Below are 13,850 nucleotides of genomic sequence, written 5' to 3'. Positions count from 1 at the left end.
ATCATCTTAAAAAAAAGGAGTGGATATTAACGGAAAAGGTGCTTCTGGATGTCTTGGAGTCCAGCAGTCTTCCCAGATAAGTCATTGTTTGTGCACACATCTGTACTCATATTTGTTTATTAGGGAGGTGACAGAAAGTTTAGGACTGGAGTTCAGACATGTATTTTCTTTCCAGCAAAGTATACATTCACTAAAATATTTTTCAAAGCAATATTTCTTTCTGAGATTGCTCTGAAGCTGACAAAAAGATGTGGCCAAAGTCGAATTGGGAAAAAAACAAAACAAAACAAAACAAAAGAAACAAACAACCTTCATTTTGACATACTTGAATATTTCTATTCTCGGAACTGTTGTTCCATAATCAATTTTATAGATTTGCAGACTCTAGTTTATAATACTTTATTAGCAAGGTTTTCGTTAATCCCAAATGAAGGTATGAGAGTGGCTATACCAGGTTACATTGCTGCTCCAGCCTCTCCAGTGTCCCATCTCCAACTTCTCAGGCCTTAGAAGTCATGAGGCTTCCTCACCAGACTTGATCTTTTAACCCTCACTGCTCCTCTGTTTTATTCTTTGCTTGTGTCCTCATAATGACTTTTCTCCTTATTTCTTTTCCCTTAGGTCTTTCCCTCCTAAACTGTACTATAAGTTTTTGCAAGGGCTGGACTAACACCTGGCCCCAAAATGAGTCTTCAGTAGGAAGAGATGTACAAAGCAAATGACTGGAGAACAGCCGAAGAGCAGGCAAGCATATCCAGAAATCTACAGCATAGGTGCTTCCTCTGCCAGATATAATATCTGGATATTTAATAGGCTTCGAAAGAATTTTCTTCCATGAATTTCACCAGTTGCTTTTTTTTTTTTTTTGAAGCCACATGATTTTTAATCATTCATAATGCCCTGTACAAAGGAACTCCATACATGTACTGTGTCAAAGACAACCTCCCATTTTTATTATAGCTTTTAACCAGTGTATTTCAGCTGGTGACCCTTCATGCTTGGCTAAAACTGTCAGCAATTCTGAATCCATGCTCTACAGTCACCTATGATTCTACTGTATTCTCCTCCTATTATCTTTTACACTGCCTAAAGTATCTCTGATATGACTGAATGTTATTTCACATCTTTGATCATCATGTCTCTGTAGTTTTTTCTATATTTTTTTTATTTTGTTGCTTTTTTTTTAATCCAATATGTTATACAGTATTTGAGCTCATCACAAATTATATTGTAGTACAATTTTTCTTGATTTTCTTTTGATTCCTTTCTAATAATTTATAAAATACCATTTTCATTTTGATCATTAATAGGCCAGTAGCAACTCCTGTGTTATTCATTCAAGATTTCTTTGGCAGCTTTCCTTGAACTTACATGGATGTTTTAGAAGGTGGGAGAAAACAGAACTTGAGAATTCCTTCCTCAGGCACTCATTCTGCTTTGAATATGTACATATATATATATATATATATATATATATATATATATATATATATACACACACACATACACACACACACATTTTTGAAACCCAAAAGCCAATGCAATGGCAGGGTGTCACTTAAAGGAGCAGTGCTGCCCTGCCCATTTCTGTTGGCCACAGACTGTCCCTATAGCCAGAGAACTAATCAGCCAACAGGAAATTGGGCAGAAAGTGTTTTTGGTTGGTGTGTGGGGGGAAGGGGAAAGGCAAGCTTGGGGTTTTTGTTTGTTTACTTTGTTGATTTGTTGTTGCTGCTGTTGTTTTATGTCTTTGTTATACAGGTTTGTTACTCCATGGGAGCAGCTCAGTTATCTGATTCATTCTGTGACCCTATAATCACTAGACTGGATGGAGAAGTAGAAGGAGTTTTTGTCCAAACAGCAATGACAAAAGCAAAAATAGTCCCTTTGCCATCATGGCAAACCCTAGCCCTTCATGGCTGTATCTGGGAGGACCAAACAGATATGTAAATGTCTCAAGTGCAATCCAGCATAAAACTACTAGGCCATGATGAAATACAGTTAGTAGGGCTATGATAACTCAGCCTAAGAACCACTCCAGTCTTGAATTCATTAGGAACATTAAGGCTCATTGAATACATGAATTTCAGGTCCATATTTTTAAGGTGGGGAGAAAAGAGAAAAGGTGTAGCTGATTAGATGCCTCACATTAACATTTACAGATATGTTTTAGCAGCTAACAGAATATTACTTTTCCCTCCGACACACACTCTAAGAGTCTGAAGGCAAACAATTGCATAGCGAGAGCATGCAGACTACCCAACTACTTATTAAATAAATCATTTAAAGCAGAATTTCCCTCCTGTATTGCTGCAGGAATTGACTCAGTCCTGGAAAATGATGTTAATGTAGTGAGCTTTCACCCTCTCCAGGGCTTAATTATTTACTACCTAATAAATTATCAACAGTTATCAAGTTTGTTTCCCAATAAATCCAGCCTTAGTGACTGGTAAGAACAATAATACTTCGATTCACTGTGTATTTGAAAGACATCGCTTAGGAATACCAGAAAGCGGTCCTCATTAGTAGAGCTGAAATGGCCCATTTACAAAGAGATAAAGACACTTCATTATCCAGTTGCAATATAGTTCCTTAATAGTTTCTGTCTGGGACAGCAATTTTGTGAGCAACCAACCATTCACTGAGAGACAAGAACTAAAGAAGCCTTTCATGAACTCCTACAAGAGAGATTAAGCCACTGGCTTTGTTTAATATTTCTAGTGTCCATATTTCTTTAATTGATTTATATTTTTCCACACAGGCACCCTAATGTGCATTTAGTGTTCCAGCTGAAGAACGGTATGCATACAAAGAAATTTTTCACTAACAAGCCATTTGGTTAACACCGGCATTGTAGTTAGCTGGTTTATATATGCTGATATCCCCTGGAATATCTCTGGCATGAGTGAATAATGCCATTTTCATGAAGCAAACTGAAGAGGGGTTTGCCATTCACATATAGTCTATGAATGAGGGTGGGTAATTGATTTCAATCAAGAATTTAAATGCAAAAATATGTACTTAACGTATTCATTTTTCAGTACTAATAAATATTGACTTCCTCATGTGACCATTAACAAGGGATTCCAAATTCTGCTTTGAAGATTTTAAGTATTTTCCCATTGACATACATTTCAAGTGTAGCACATTCAAAGTGACTTATTTCAGTACTCTATTAAACCAAGGTCTGGCTTGATCCTACCTAACACACTTTGTTGCATTTTTTAATAAATGTAACTTGGAAATTAAGGTATCCTTGCCTGAGAAAGATGTGAAAATACTTTTATTTTTAGATCATGATGATTTGGAATTAATAGTGTTAATTATTTAGTTTTAGAAACAATAATGTAAAATTAATCTGTTCCTATGTAGATCTTGATCATTTAAATTGCAGCACCACTATCACTACCTCAGTTGGATCCAGCTGCAGTAAGGGCAAGGGGACCCCTCTACCATGACACTAAGTGCAAAATTAAGATTCAATTTTTTTCCCTATCTTTCAAAGTATAAATAAAGGCAGATCAAACAGTGGAATACATCTTTATTATAGTGAGCTTTGTGAATTGCAGGTAAACATTTTCTGATAGTGATCTTCTGATCTCTTTTTAAAGTAAAGATATTTCTGTTATTGCTTTAAGATGTCTCAAAAAAATAAAACTGCTGGCTCATAAAACCTCTAAAGCAGGAAGAAGTAGAGAGAAACTGAGCAAATGGATGTTTTCTGTGTTCTTGAACACAGGTATTGTCAATATTTGCTGAAGCTTTATGACAGAATAAGTTAAGTGTGGAACACCAGATGACTTCAGTGCATTTAGATGGGCTTTTGTTTAAAGCTCTGTTGTGGTCACTCCAATTTTGTCAGGCCTGAGTTTTTGGTTTTGTTTGTTTTTGTTTTGTGTTTGTTCGTTTTTGTTGACTTTTTAAAAATTCATTTTTAATTAGTATTGAGAAAAATAACCTTAATAAAAGATTGGAATTAATAGATGAAAAGCATCTTGTTTCATTATTACATTGCAGTGTGCTATAACACCTTGGTAATAAAAATGCAATTTCAGGTATAAGAAAAAAGTCTGACACTTTATTCATGCGTTCTTCTCTTATAACCATGTTTCAAGCACACTCCTGATTTACCTTAGACCTACATCTTGCAGTCAAATTTGGTCAGAAGCTTTTGTGCTTTCAGCAAAACCCTTTTCTTTTTTTTTTTTGTCTTTACGCTTCAGAAGAAAAATAATGAAGTGACTGATAATGCCATACTCTAGGGTTCTACCTCACCAGTTATGTCTTGTCATGTTGCAAAAAACCGTAGCAATGTCAAGGACGAGGTACAAAGAAGAGGCAAGAACTTAATGAATGAAAATGTATTGTTAGGGAAATAGTACCGGACAAAACACATTGTCACCTCAGAATACATCTCAGATGAGTACCACCATTATGTTTTCTGTGCGCAGAAGAAAAATGACCAAGAGCTGTATCTTACAGACTTACTCTTCTACACTGCTGTCTAATATATATTAGATTTAAATATCCTTGTTATTGTATCTCAATATATGTCTGAATCAATGTAATATAGAAAATTAATCTCGCTGAACACAATCTAAACATTAATTTTTAAAATTACCTTTCAGAACACCTGAATCTGTTATTGTATCCTGGGACTACCACTGGGTTGTTGTGGTTTGTTTTTTTCTTTTTTTTAATACTAGCTTATATTGTGTAAGGTGTCTTTGAAGTCTTTCTAATGAAGTAGTCCGGCATCACTGCTGGGGTCATTCTGCTAATGTCAATGGAGTTTCCCCTGTGCCTGTAACCTTTGGGTCATTTCTTTGAAGTTCTTACTCTATTCTCACTCTCTTCACTTCAGCATAAATTTTAACATCATAACAACTGTGGTCTAAGAAGTAGAATAGACTACTTAGTGTTTAACACTTTGAATGAATTAATTCCTATGCCTTTTAAAATCACGACTTCCATTAAAATAAATTCTTGGACATATTTAGTTTTCCTGAATAATTTTTTGAAATATGAAAACTACCCATAACCCAGGAGATTTGTACCTTTTCAGAAATGCCAGACCCACTAACCACGTTATTTATTTCATGAACTCAATAGGCACTTCTGGGGAGGTAAATTCCTAGCATATATGTGTATTATTTTGAGAATAAAGATTAGCTTCTTGTCAGCATTCAAGAGGAAGTTAATGCTTCATTTCTCTCCTACTAGGAGGTCACAAAACCAGACATTCGTGTCAAAACTTTCTGTGCTGTTCTATTAGTCCTCTGAAGTATACAAGCTTAGACCAAACATTTTAACAAAGTATGTTATTGTGCAGTCTGACAAACAAGACAAAAAAATCAGGAAAAGGAAAGTAAGATTATGGTTAAATATACTTTCCCATTAATTTTTTACTTTCCCTTATCCTGTGGGCAGAAGTACTTCGGCAGCTGTCCTATGTTATGGAAATTAATGTTAACAAAATAGACAGTCTAGATATATTTTCTTCTTTCGGAAAACAAAATGAAAATGTATTTGAAAATATATGTGACTTTTGACTGGGCACATTTTGTGACTTATTGCTTCAAATATGGTTTCACACTGGAGCAATACAATTTCTGAAATCACAGAATCATCCCCCTCATCATTGGGCACCACTGAAAGGAGTCTGGTCCCATCCTCTTGACACACACCTTTGAGATATTTATAAACATTGATGAGATCCCCTCTCAGCCTTCTCTTCTCTAGGCTGAACAGACCCAGCAGTGGGCTACGAAGATGATTAAGGGCCTAGAGTACCTTTGTTATGAGGAAAGACTGAGAGAGCTGGGTGTTTCTATTTCTCTGTCTTTTCCTGAGGAAAAATAAAAGTTTCAGGCATTTATTTAGATTTGAAATTGAAGACTACTTATTCTTTAAAAAGTTACTTTAAGTTTTCACCATAATGAGTACTCATTTCAGCTGGAAAGTTAGTGTTTAAATGCTATTTTAGAAATTTATTGTCAGCCACTGCCAAGATTATTGTCCCTGTTTAAAAAAATACATAAACAATGTGACAAATCTGTTTTAGCCATAGACAAGCCAAAATGGAGACATGTAAGTCCCAATGGTATCCTGCATATATTTGACTCTCCCTAGGATTTGTGACCTAGTAGAGTATCTATTTTTAGGATTACATGCAACTGAAATCCTAGAATCGCTCACGCTGGGACAGAGGTGGGTGGTATTTTGGAAAACAAACTCACAAACAATTCCAAGTTTTACAGGTGGCCCCCTTCTCAAACTGGTCTGTACCAAAACTGACACTGAAGGTAGGATCTGGATTTTGTATTCAGGTCCATCTATATTTTAAAAATTTATCCTTCATGTGGCTTTTGCTTTTTCCTTCTTTTTCACTTGCCTTAGGGTTATCATCCAGTACTAGGAACTATGTTAGCTAGGCATCTCAGACTGTAAAACTAAACAAAAGCAGTTGCTGCTCAGCCTTGTATCTCTACACTGCTCAGCTAAACTATTCACAGGCTCCTAGCAGGCAAACTTCTGAAAGTTTCCAAACTTACATAAATTAATCTATAAAGAAATCTTCTGATGTGATTATGTCATTACTGGAGGAAATATATCTCATGTTTTATAATAATAAAACAATGGTTATTGCCATCTTGGTTTCAAATGTAGTTGTTTAGCTGTATTTTTATAATTTTATTTTTTATTATTTAAAAATAGTTTTACAATTACTAATTTCAGTTTCACAAAATGGATGATCCTGAATACTATGATTTATACAAGGAAGAGCGTAATTTTCCTGTCTGTGACTTATCTTGGGGGAGATTTTTAGGTTTCTTGATACTGATAATAGTGGGCTTTTTTAATATATACACATAACGTAAAATATATCTCCTTACATTCTAGATTTATGGTTGAAAATCAGACAAAGGTATTTGAAGTCATTCTCAAAATAACACAGCATTTAGACTTTTCAATTCCTCTCAGCTCTTGTGTTCATCCTTAGGAAGTTTGATAATCTCTCCTTCTATATTGATGCCTCACTTAGGTTGTGTCTCCTTTCACAGATGAGTGTCCCCAGTTAAAAGTGTGAATCAAGTCCTTAATCAAGTACTCTCTTTTATCAATGGAAAATATCTCTCAGTGTTACTGGCTGTTCCTTTTCTCCCTATCATTAGTTATCTTATATGCTTCCATAAAAGCATCCCACATACTGTCTTTCCCATCTAATAGTTCCGTATGTTACAGCTTTTTCTCCTCATATGGAAATCGTTCCAGGTCTCTAACTATTTCCATTGTCATATTGTCTTCTGGACCATTTCCATTTCTGCTATATCCCTTATGAAATTAGATGACTGAGATTTACCAAAGTACAAGACAGAAGTGGTGTCACTGATTTATGTATCACATTTTCCTGTTTTCTATTTCCAAATAAACACCAGTTCTCACAGCATATTTTATGTTTTGAACATTAGTGTGCACACAAAGACTCATGTAAGACTATCTAAACTTCATATTTTTGTGTGAATTCAGAGTAGTTCCAGTTGTACTTCCCAGGATGAATAATTTTCTGTCTTCAACATGTACTTCTATAGGCTGAAGCTGGTATTATTTTCTGGTACAACTAAATGTTTTAGTATACAGCCTTCATTATTATTTTAACTTAAGCTGTCTGGTTCCTTTTTCGGCTGTGAATTTATTTACCAAAAAGTTTGGTGAGCTAGACTTGAACACAGAGTAAGTGGAAACATTTCTGCAATTATTTCTATTTAAGTTATCTTTAAACAAAAAAAGGTATCCAAGGCAAATTCTGAACTTTTTAATACACAAAAAGTAAAGGAGTCCAAAATAAAGAGATTGAATTAGGCTATTAAAATTATATTTAGATATTTAATCCTGCTGAACATCTTTTGCTTCTCAGAAGTAAAAAAAAGGCCAAAAATTCAGGTTTTCAGGCACCTGAATTTGTATCCTGGACCCAAATCTTAAACATTCACTTCTATAATCATCAAACAAAGTTTTTATAAGCAGCAGCTGAGGAAACAAAGTTAAAGAAAAATGTTGGGGTTTTTTTGTTTGTTTTGTTTTTTTATTGTTTTGTTTGGTTTTGTTTCTTCTATTTTTTTCTTTGAATCAAATTTAAATTATTATAAAATCTGTTTCTAGCCTTAAAAATAACTTGCAGTATATTTCTGTATGAGAATAATATATCTTTCATTTTTATATTAATTTTAAAGTACTCCTGAGCTCTATTAGAACACTCTGAACACAGCTTTGCCAGGTTTCTTTGCCAAAAGACCATAAAATATTATAAAGGATTTGCATTGCATCACAATGTTTCTCTACTGATATGAGAACAGCCTACAATGAAGGATGTTATTTAATTCAAAATGCTGGGGAACAGTATAACAGAATAAGCAGAAGGGAACATTTACAATGAACATGAGGTGGGAAAAAACAGTTTTTCTGTTTTTTTTGTTTTTTTAAAATAGTCTATCTACATGAGCCTGAGCTTGCAACACTTCCAAAGGAAGAGATGTAATCCTCGTCACTGGAGCAGCTCAGATTCAAGCCACACAAGTTGCATGGGAATATATAGTAGAGAGTAAACCCACACTGCCTTGAGCTGAATAGTTTGAATGATCTAATATGTACTTCTGCCTCTTAAACCAAATACTGAATAACAATGCAGGTGACGAGGTTTTGATTGGGAGGATGGGGTTGTTGTTCAGGGGTTGAGTTTGTTTTTTGCTCTTTGTTTTTAGATAATTTCTGGAACTTAGAGCTCTAGAATTCAAATGAGCCAACATACTGGATTCTTCAGGCTGTTGGCACTCCACCTTGCACAGACTTCTTCCATCCACGCATTCACGCTCACTGAATGACTAGCATCATTCGCACATCTACAGTTTCTGTTTACCAAGTACCCTTTTTTAGAAGGGTTTTGATGGCATCTTCCCAAATATTTATTATTTTCTTTCCTCAACTTTATTTCCCCCAGTGTTTTTAAGCCTCTGCATGCCATAGTAGGCACAGCTGTTAATCGCCTTTTAGCTGTTCTTCTTATCATATGCCTTTTCTCTTACATCCTCCCTTACATTTCTTCTTCCCTTTCTTCTGTATGACTGTTTTCGTTTTCCTAGTTACTAATTTCTTCATTCCAGTGTCCCATTTCCATCCTTTACAGTGGTCTCTATTCATCCAGATCCCTTGCTTTGTTCTGAAGAAGGGAATTTCTTTCCAGAGACATTCTGCAGTGTCTTTAGCATTTGAAAATTGAAATCCTACCTGAATTTCTTAGTCTCTGAAAGAAATCTCTTTACTAAGAAAGGTAGACGTGAGGAGAATGGTTCTAGAGTCTTTGTCAACGCCTTCTTTCAAAATATGCTTTCTCTGTCTTTTGTGTATATAGCGTGCCTAATGTACCCAGAAACAAACAAACAAAATTCAGCAAAGCAGAAGGAAGAAAAATGATCCCTTATTATAAATAAAATCTTATTCAAGAGAAGACATATTTTGGATGTCTACAGCACCATAAGTGCCTACATCCAAGTTCATCAACATTATAACACATAGGTATGCATAGAGTTCTGGGTTACTTTTCTTCCTTTAGTATCCAGTTCTCTCCATTGATTGTAAAGGAAGTCCAGAGTAAATTATGAAGTTAACATCCACAGTTGGTTGGTTTGATCCCAGCAGAAGGAGAGAGATGCTCAGAGGCAAAATCAGTATTGTTATGTGAAGTCAATGGAATTGTGGCCTACATTAGCTATAGTCAAGATATAACATCTCAGTGATATTAAATTCAAAAAATAAAAAATGGTTGTTAGTACAAGGGATAGCCTCAGCACTGTCTGAATTTTGATTTCTGCATTCTTACCAGTAATTTTTTCCTCAATTATAATGTAATTTTCTGTCTTGGAATAAGCTCGTTGAGATTTGCCCTTTCAAAAATTGAGAATTTACTTCAAAAGAAATTTCCTAGTGCTTCTAATGTTTTATAATGGTACGTTCTTACCTCCTTCCTTGGAACAGAGGGTGATCAGAGTGTGAACTGTATCCATCAATTCAAGCTGCTGTTTCTGCAGGACACTGTTGTTGCTTGTTGCCTTGTTTAACTGTTTCTCTAGTTCCTGGATTATGTTGCTTTGTCGTGTGACCAAGCTTTGTAGGTTCTCTTTTTCTTCCTTCAGAGTGTCCATCTCCTCTTTATGCCTTTCTTCCATTTCCAAAATTCTGTGCTCAAGTAAACTAAAATGGAATGAAACAATTAGTAGATATTATTTCATACCAACATATTTATTGATACAGAAAACAGAACTATTTTATTTTTCACCATAGAATCCAGTACATAAACAATTTATTCTAGAAATGTCACGTCTACAAACTCAGTCCACTGATTTCTTCTATCAAGCAGTCAAATAGAACTGCTCTCTAAGGTTCCATTTTGTGCTGTTTGAATTCTGTAATGATTAGAGTAAAGCGCATGGAACTGCATGTCTAGTTGCTAAACTCATCTACACGCATGAGAATAGGGCCAGTAACATGTTCATGTATTGAAGTTCAGGCAGAAAAGCCTGAGGTAGACAAAGGACAGAGAAGAGCAGGAGATTGAAGAGGATATAATTGGTAGTATAGATGGGTCATTATGACAAGAGATGAAAATCAGGGGTAAACTAAAGAACAGTTTGTGACGGGTCTTAATGGAAAAGAAGCACTAGGAGTTATGGGGTATCATCAAGGAATATGGAACCCAAGATAAATGTACCATATGATGTGGTCTCTGAAGCTGGGAATGATGAGTGGTGTCTGCTTTCACACCAAGAAAAGTATTGTTTCCCCAAAAGATAAATCACAAGTTTTCATTTTAAGGTAGGATTCCCTTGTTTCCCTTGTGTACACAGGAATATTCCCCCCGTGGCTTCTCTGGTTCCACAAAAGACTCCTCAGATAGAAAACTGTTGGGTATCATGCTAAGTGACCTGTTTATATCAATTTTTATAAATAATTTTATGTGTATACGGAAACGCTTTCTCCTGACTAATATTCTTTTTCTAGTACCCTCTCCATTCTGAGTCAAAAATGTACAATTTAAAAAGATCAAAGCCAGGTCAGATTATATCTAGGAGAACAGAGGAGTTGTTGACATAAAAAACAGTTAATATCTGTCAACAGTGAACAAGAACTTTTTTCAGGCTGGTGCTTTGATGCTGTGGTGGGAGTTTTGCAGAAAGATCTTACTCATATTAGATAAAGAAATTAATTCAATCCCTCCGCTGCTTTCCATTCAGTAACTCTACTGCGTAAGCCAAAATAGGTGTTTCTCATGCCCATAAACCAACTGGTTGTTACAGACTTGCCAACAAACTGCTTCCTGTTAAAGTCAGTCTTAGGTTTTATTTATTTGCACTGTCCCCCCACCTTTGTTTTTACTTCTGGATAATAGATCAGTGGCAAAATGCCTGCATAATTTCAGGTCATTTAATCTAAGTGAAGAATGTAATAAAACCCATATGGAGATTTTTTTCTACTAGGTATCATGGAGCCTTAATATGAGCTGTTACAAATGATAACAATGAAAAGATTTCAGGCCCTGGATATGCTGTACAAACTAGAGTAATATAAAACTTTTTTTTTTTTTTTTTTTTTTTTAGTATAAGAAACTAAACAGCAAATCTTGGTTTTTTGTTTTGTTTTGTTTTTGTTTGTTTGTTTGTTTTTCTTTTCTGAAATATTATAAATGCAGGATTTACCTAACAGATATTAGAGAAAATTTACGTTGTAATAGCAACATGAAATATACTTTGCAATATCAATATATCTTGTCCTGTGAAAACCAGAAGGATCTGAGTAAACAGGGAAAGAAAGAAAGGACAGGAAGGGAAAATACTTTTTCATGGAGTCCCATACACCAAAACGGAACATGATATCTCATTCCAAAAGGCTCATTAATTAGTGACGAAAGTGTAACAAGATTCAGTGGGCTGAAATCAGATAATAGAAAGTTTCAATCTGAAAGAAAAAGTATGGATTCTGAAGGTAAAACCAATAAATTATTCTAACACCTTATCAGGTCTGTAGCTGATTTTTTTAATCATTTGAACTCTAACAGTAAACATGATGCCTTTATGCTGTAGACTCACATGGATTTTTTTGAGAACTTGTTTTATGCAGAAGGTTATTTAGGCAGAAGTGGTTGAAAGTGTTCTGATGGAACTGGTTTTAGTCATAAAATACCATTCAACAAAATACAAATAAAAAAAATCCATGTAAAAATTACCAGTTCTGTCCACATTTTCATGGAAATTATTGAAATTCTCATTTTGACTCTGGATTTTAACTTTTCTGAAAGCCTATAAGTTCTATCAATGCACTTAGGATAGCAATGAGGTGAGCCCTGGGCACGGTAGAATGAGTGCTAGGTGTGGCCACATCCCAGCCTGACATGTTACAGTCCGTCAAAAATGTTTTGTATTCTCCGTGTTAGAGAAGATTCCATTCTTGAAGCTAGAATATTGCTTTACAGTTAAGTAGTAAGTAAAGACAAAAAAGTCCCCTTTATCTTTGTCTGTATTCTAATATAGTATCGGGCATTTCTCTAATCCCACAGCAACCTATATGAATGTCCACATCTAAATGATTTCTGTATCTGAATGATTTCATGTAAAAGAAAGAGCCTTTGACAGCTACAATCTGTTCATTGCATTATTTGTTTCCCACCGTAGCCTTCCCAAGACCATAGTAAATGAAACCATGGTGATGACAGCCTTATTTGTAGCAAGCCTGGCCATGTCAAGCAAGAAGGAAGAAGCTGACAATATTTAGAGCTTCCCAGTTTGGTGTCTACAGAGACAGACAGCAAGCAGATGTTTTATGGCTTTAGTAATAATATATCCTAATATTTATGAGTGGTTTGTCAACAACAACAACATATGGTGGAAAGGTGGGAGTGTCACAGCACTTGGTTCCTTTACAGTTTTCTATGTAGATTAAAAGTCCTCTTAGTATAAACTGCAAAACTAAGCTATTTTAAGGAATGCATATATGTTTGTGCAAAGATTTTTCTATATCCATTAATCTACAACAGATAAGAATAAGTCCTGAGGATAGGACCACTCCCTGTATTCCTGGGAGAAATCCAAAACATTAACTGTGCTTTACTAAGAATCAGTGAGAAACCTTTTATCAGAGCTCCCAATGAACAAAACCAAAAACTTCACATAGAGTGTGGATTTCTGCACTGGCCTGTTCCAAAAGGAAGAAATCCCTGAACAACATGAAAAAAGCTGCTCCTATGGCTTTTGGCCAGAATTTTTCATTTGTACAGTTACTTTCATATTTATTATAGTTCACTTAAATATTTTTTAAAGTGCTAGAAGCTGCATCAAAAAATGTTAAGATAAGTTGAAACCAATACAAATACATTTAGATTTTACTTCTTTTTGCATGGTCGTGAGACATCTCTATTCTCTCTTCCTTGTGATATCAGACAATTTCTAATAGACATATACAATGAAGAAATAACTTTGCTGAGTGCTTAGTAGGGATATTTTCTCATTTTCTTACAGAGGAATTAGGAACACAGAGTTAAAAAGAAAATATTTCTACTATTTTTCTTTAATGATTATTGTTGACATAAAATATTAAAGGAAAAAAAAAAGGCTGTCTCTATACGAAATAATACAACAATCTATAAAGGTTGACTGTGATATAACATTCTTTTATAACACTTTTCAGTAAAATGTTATGGCTGTGACGTACTGACTGACTTTTTTACAATAAGTGTACATTTTACAATAAGTGTACGTCCTATATATTTGAAAATCCTGTACACTTCTTGTATGTTTGAAATT

The 13,850-nt window shown here is 34.8% G+C and overlaps 1 protein-coding gene across 1 annotated transcript in view; it reads right to left on the bottom strand.

Moving 5' to 3' along the window:
• The window catches only part of ANGPT1 (angiopoietin 1), a 158,253-nt gene that overhangs the window by 63,059 nt on the left and 81,344 nt on the right, over positions 1–13,850 (bottom strand). Inside the window, exon 4 of the mRNA XM_065832658.2 lies at positions 10,016–10,248. Coding sequence (XP_065688730.1) covers positions 10,016–10,248 — 233 coding nt within the window. The remainder of the gene's footprint in view (positions 1–10,015; positions 10,249–13,850) is intronic.

This window comes from Patagioenas fasciata, chromosome 2 (genome assembly GCF_037038585.1).
Source record: "Patagioenas fasciata isolate bPatFas1 chromosome 2, bPatFas1.hap1, whole genome shotgun sequence".
NCBI classification, from domain to species: Eukaryota; Metazoa; Chordata; class Aves; order Columbiformes; family Columbidae; genus Patagioenas; species Patagioenas fasciata.
The sequence above is the reverse complement of the archived record's forward strand: the minus strand, read 5'-3'. Positions and strand labels throughout refer to the sequence as shown.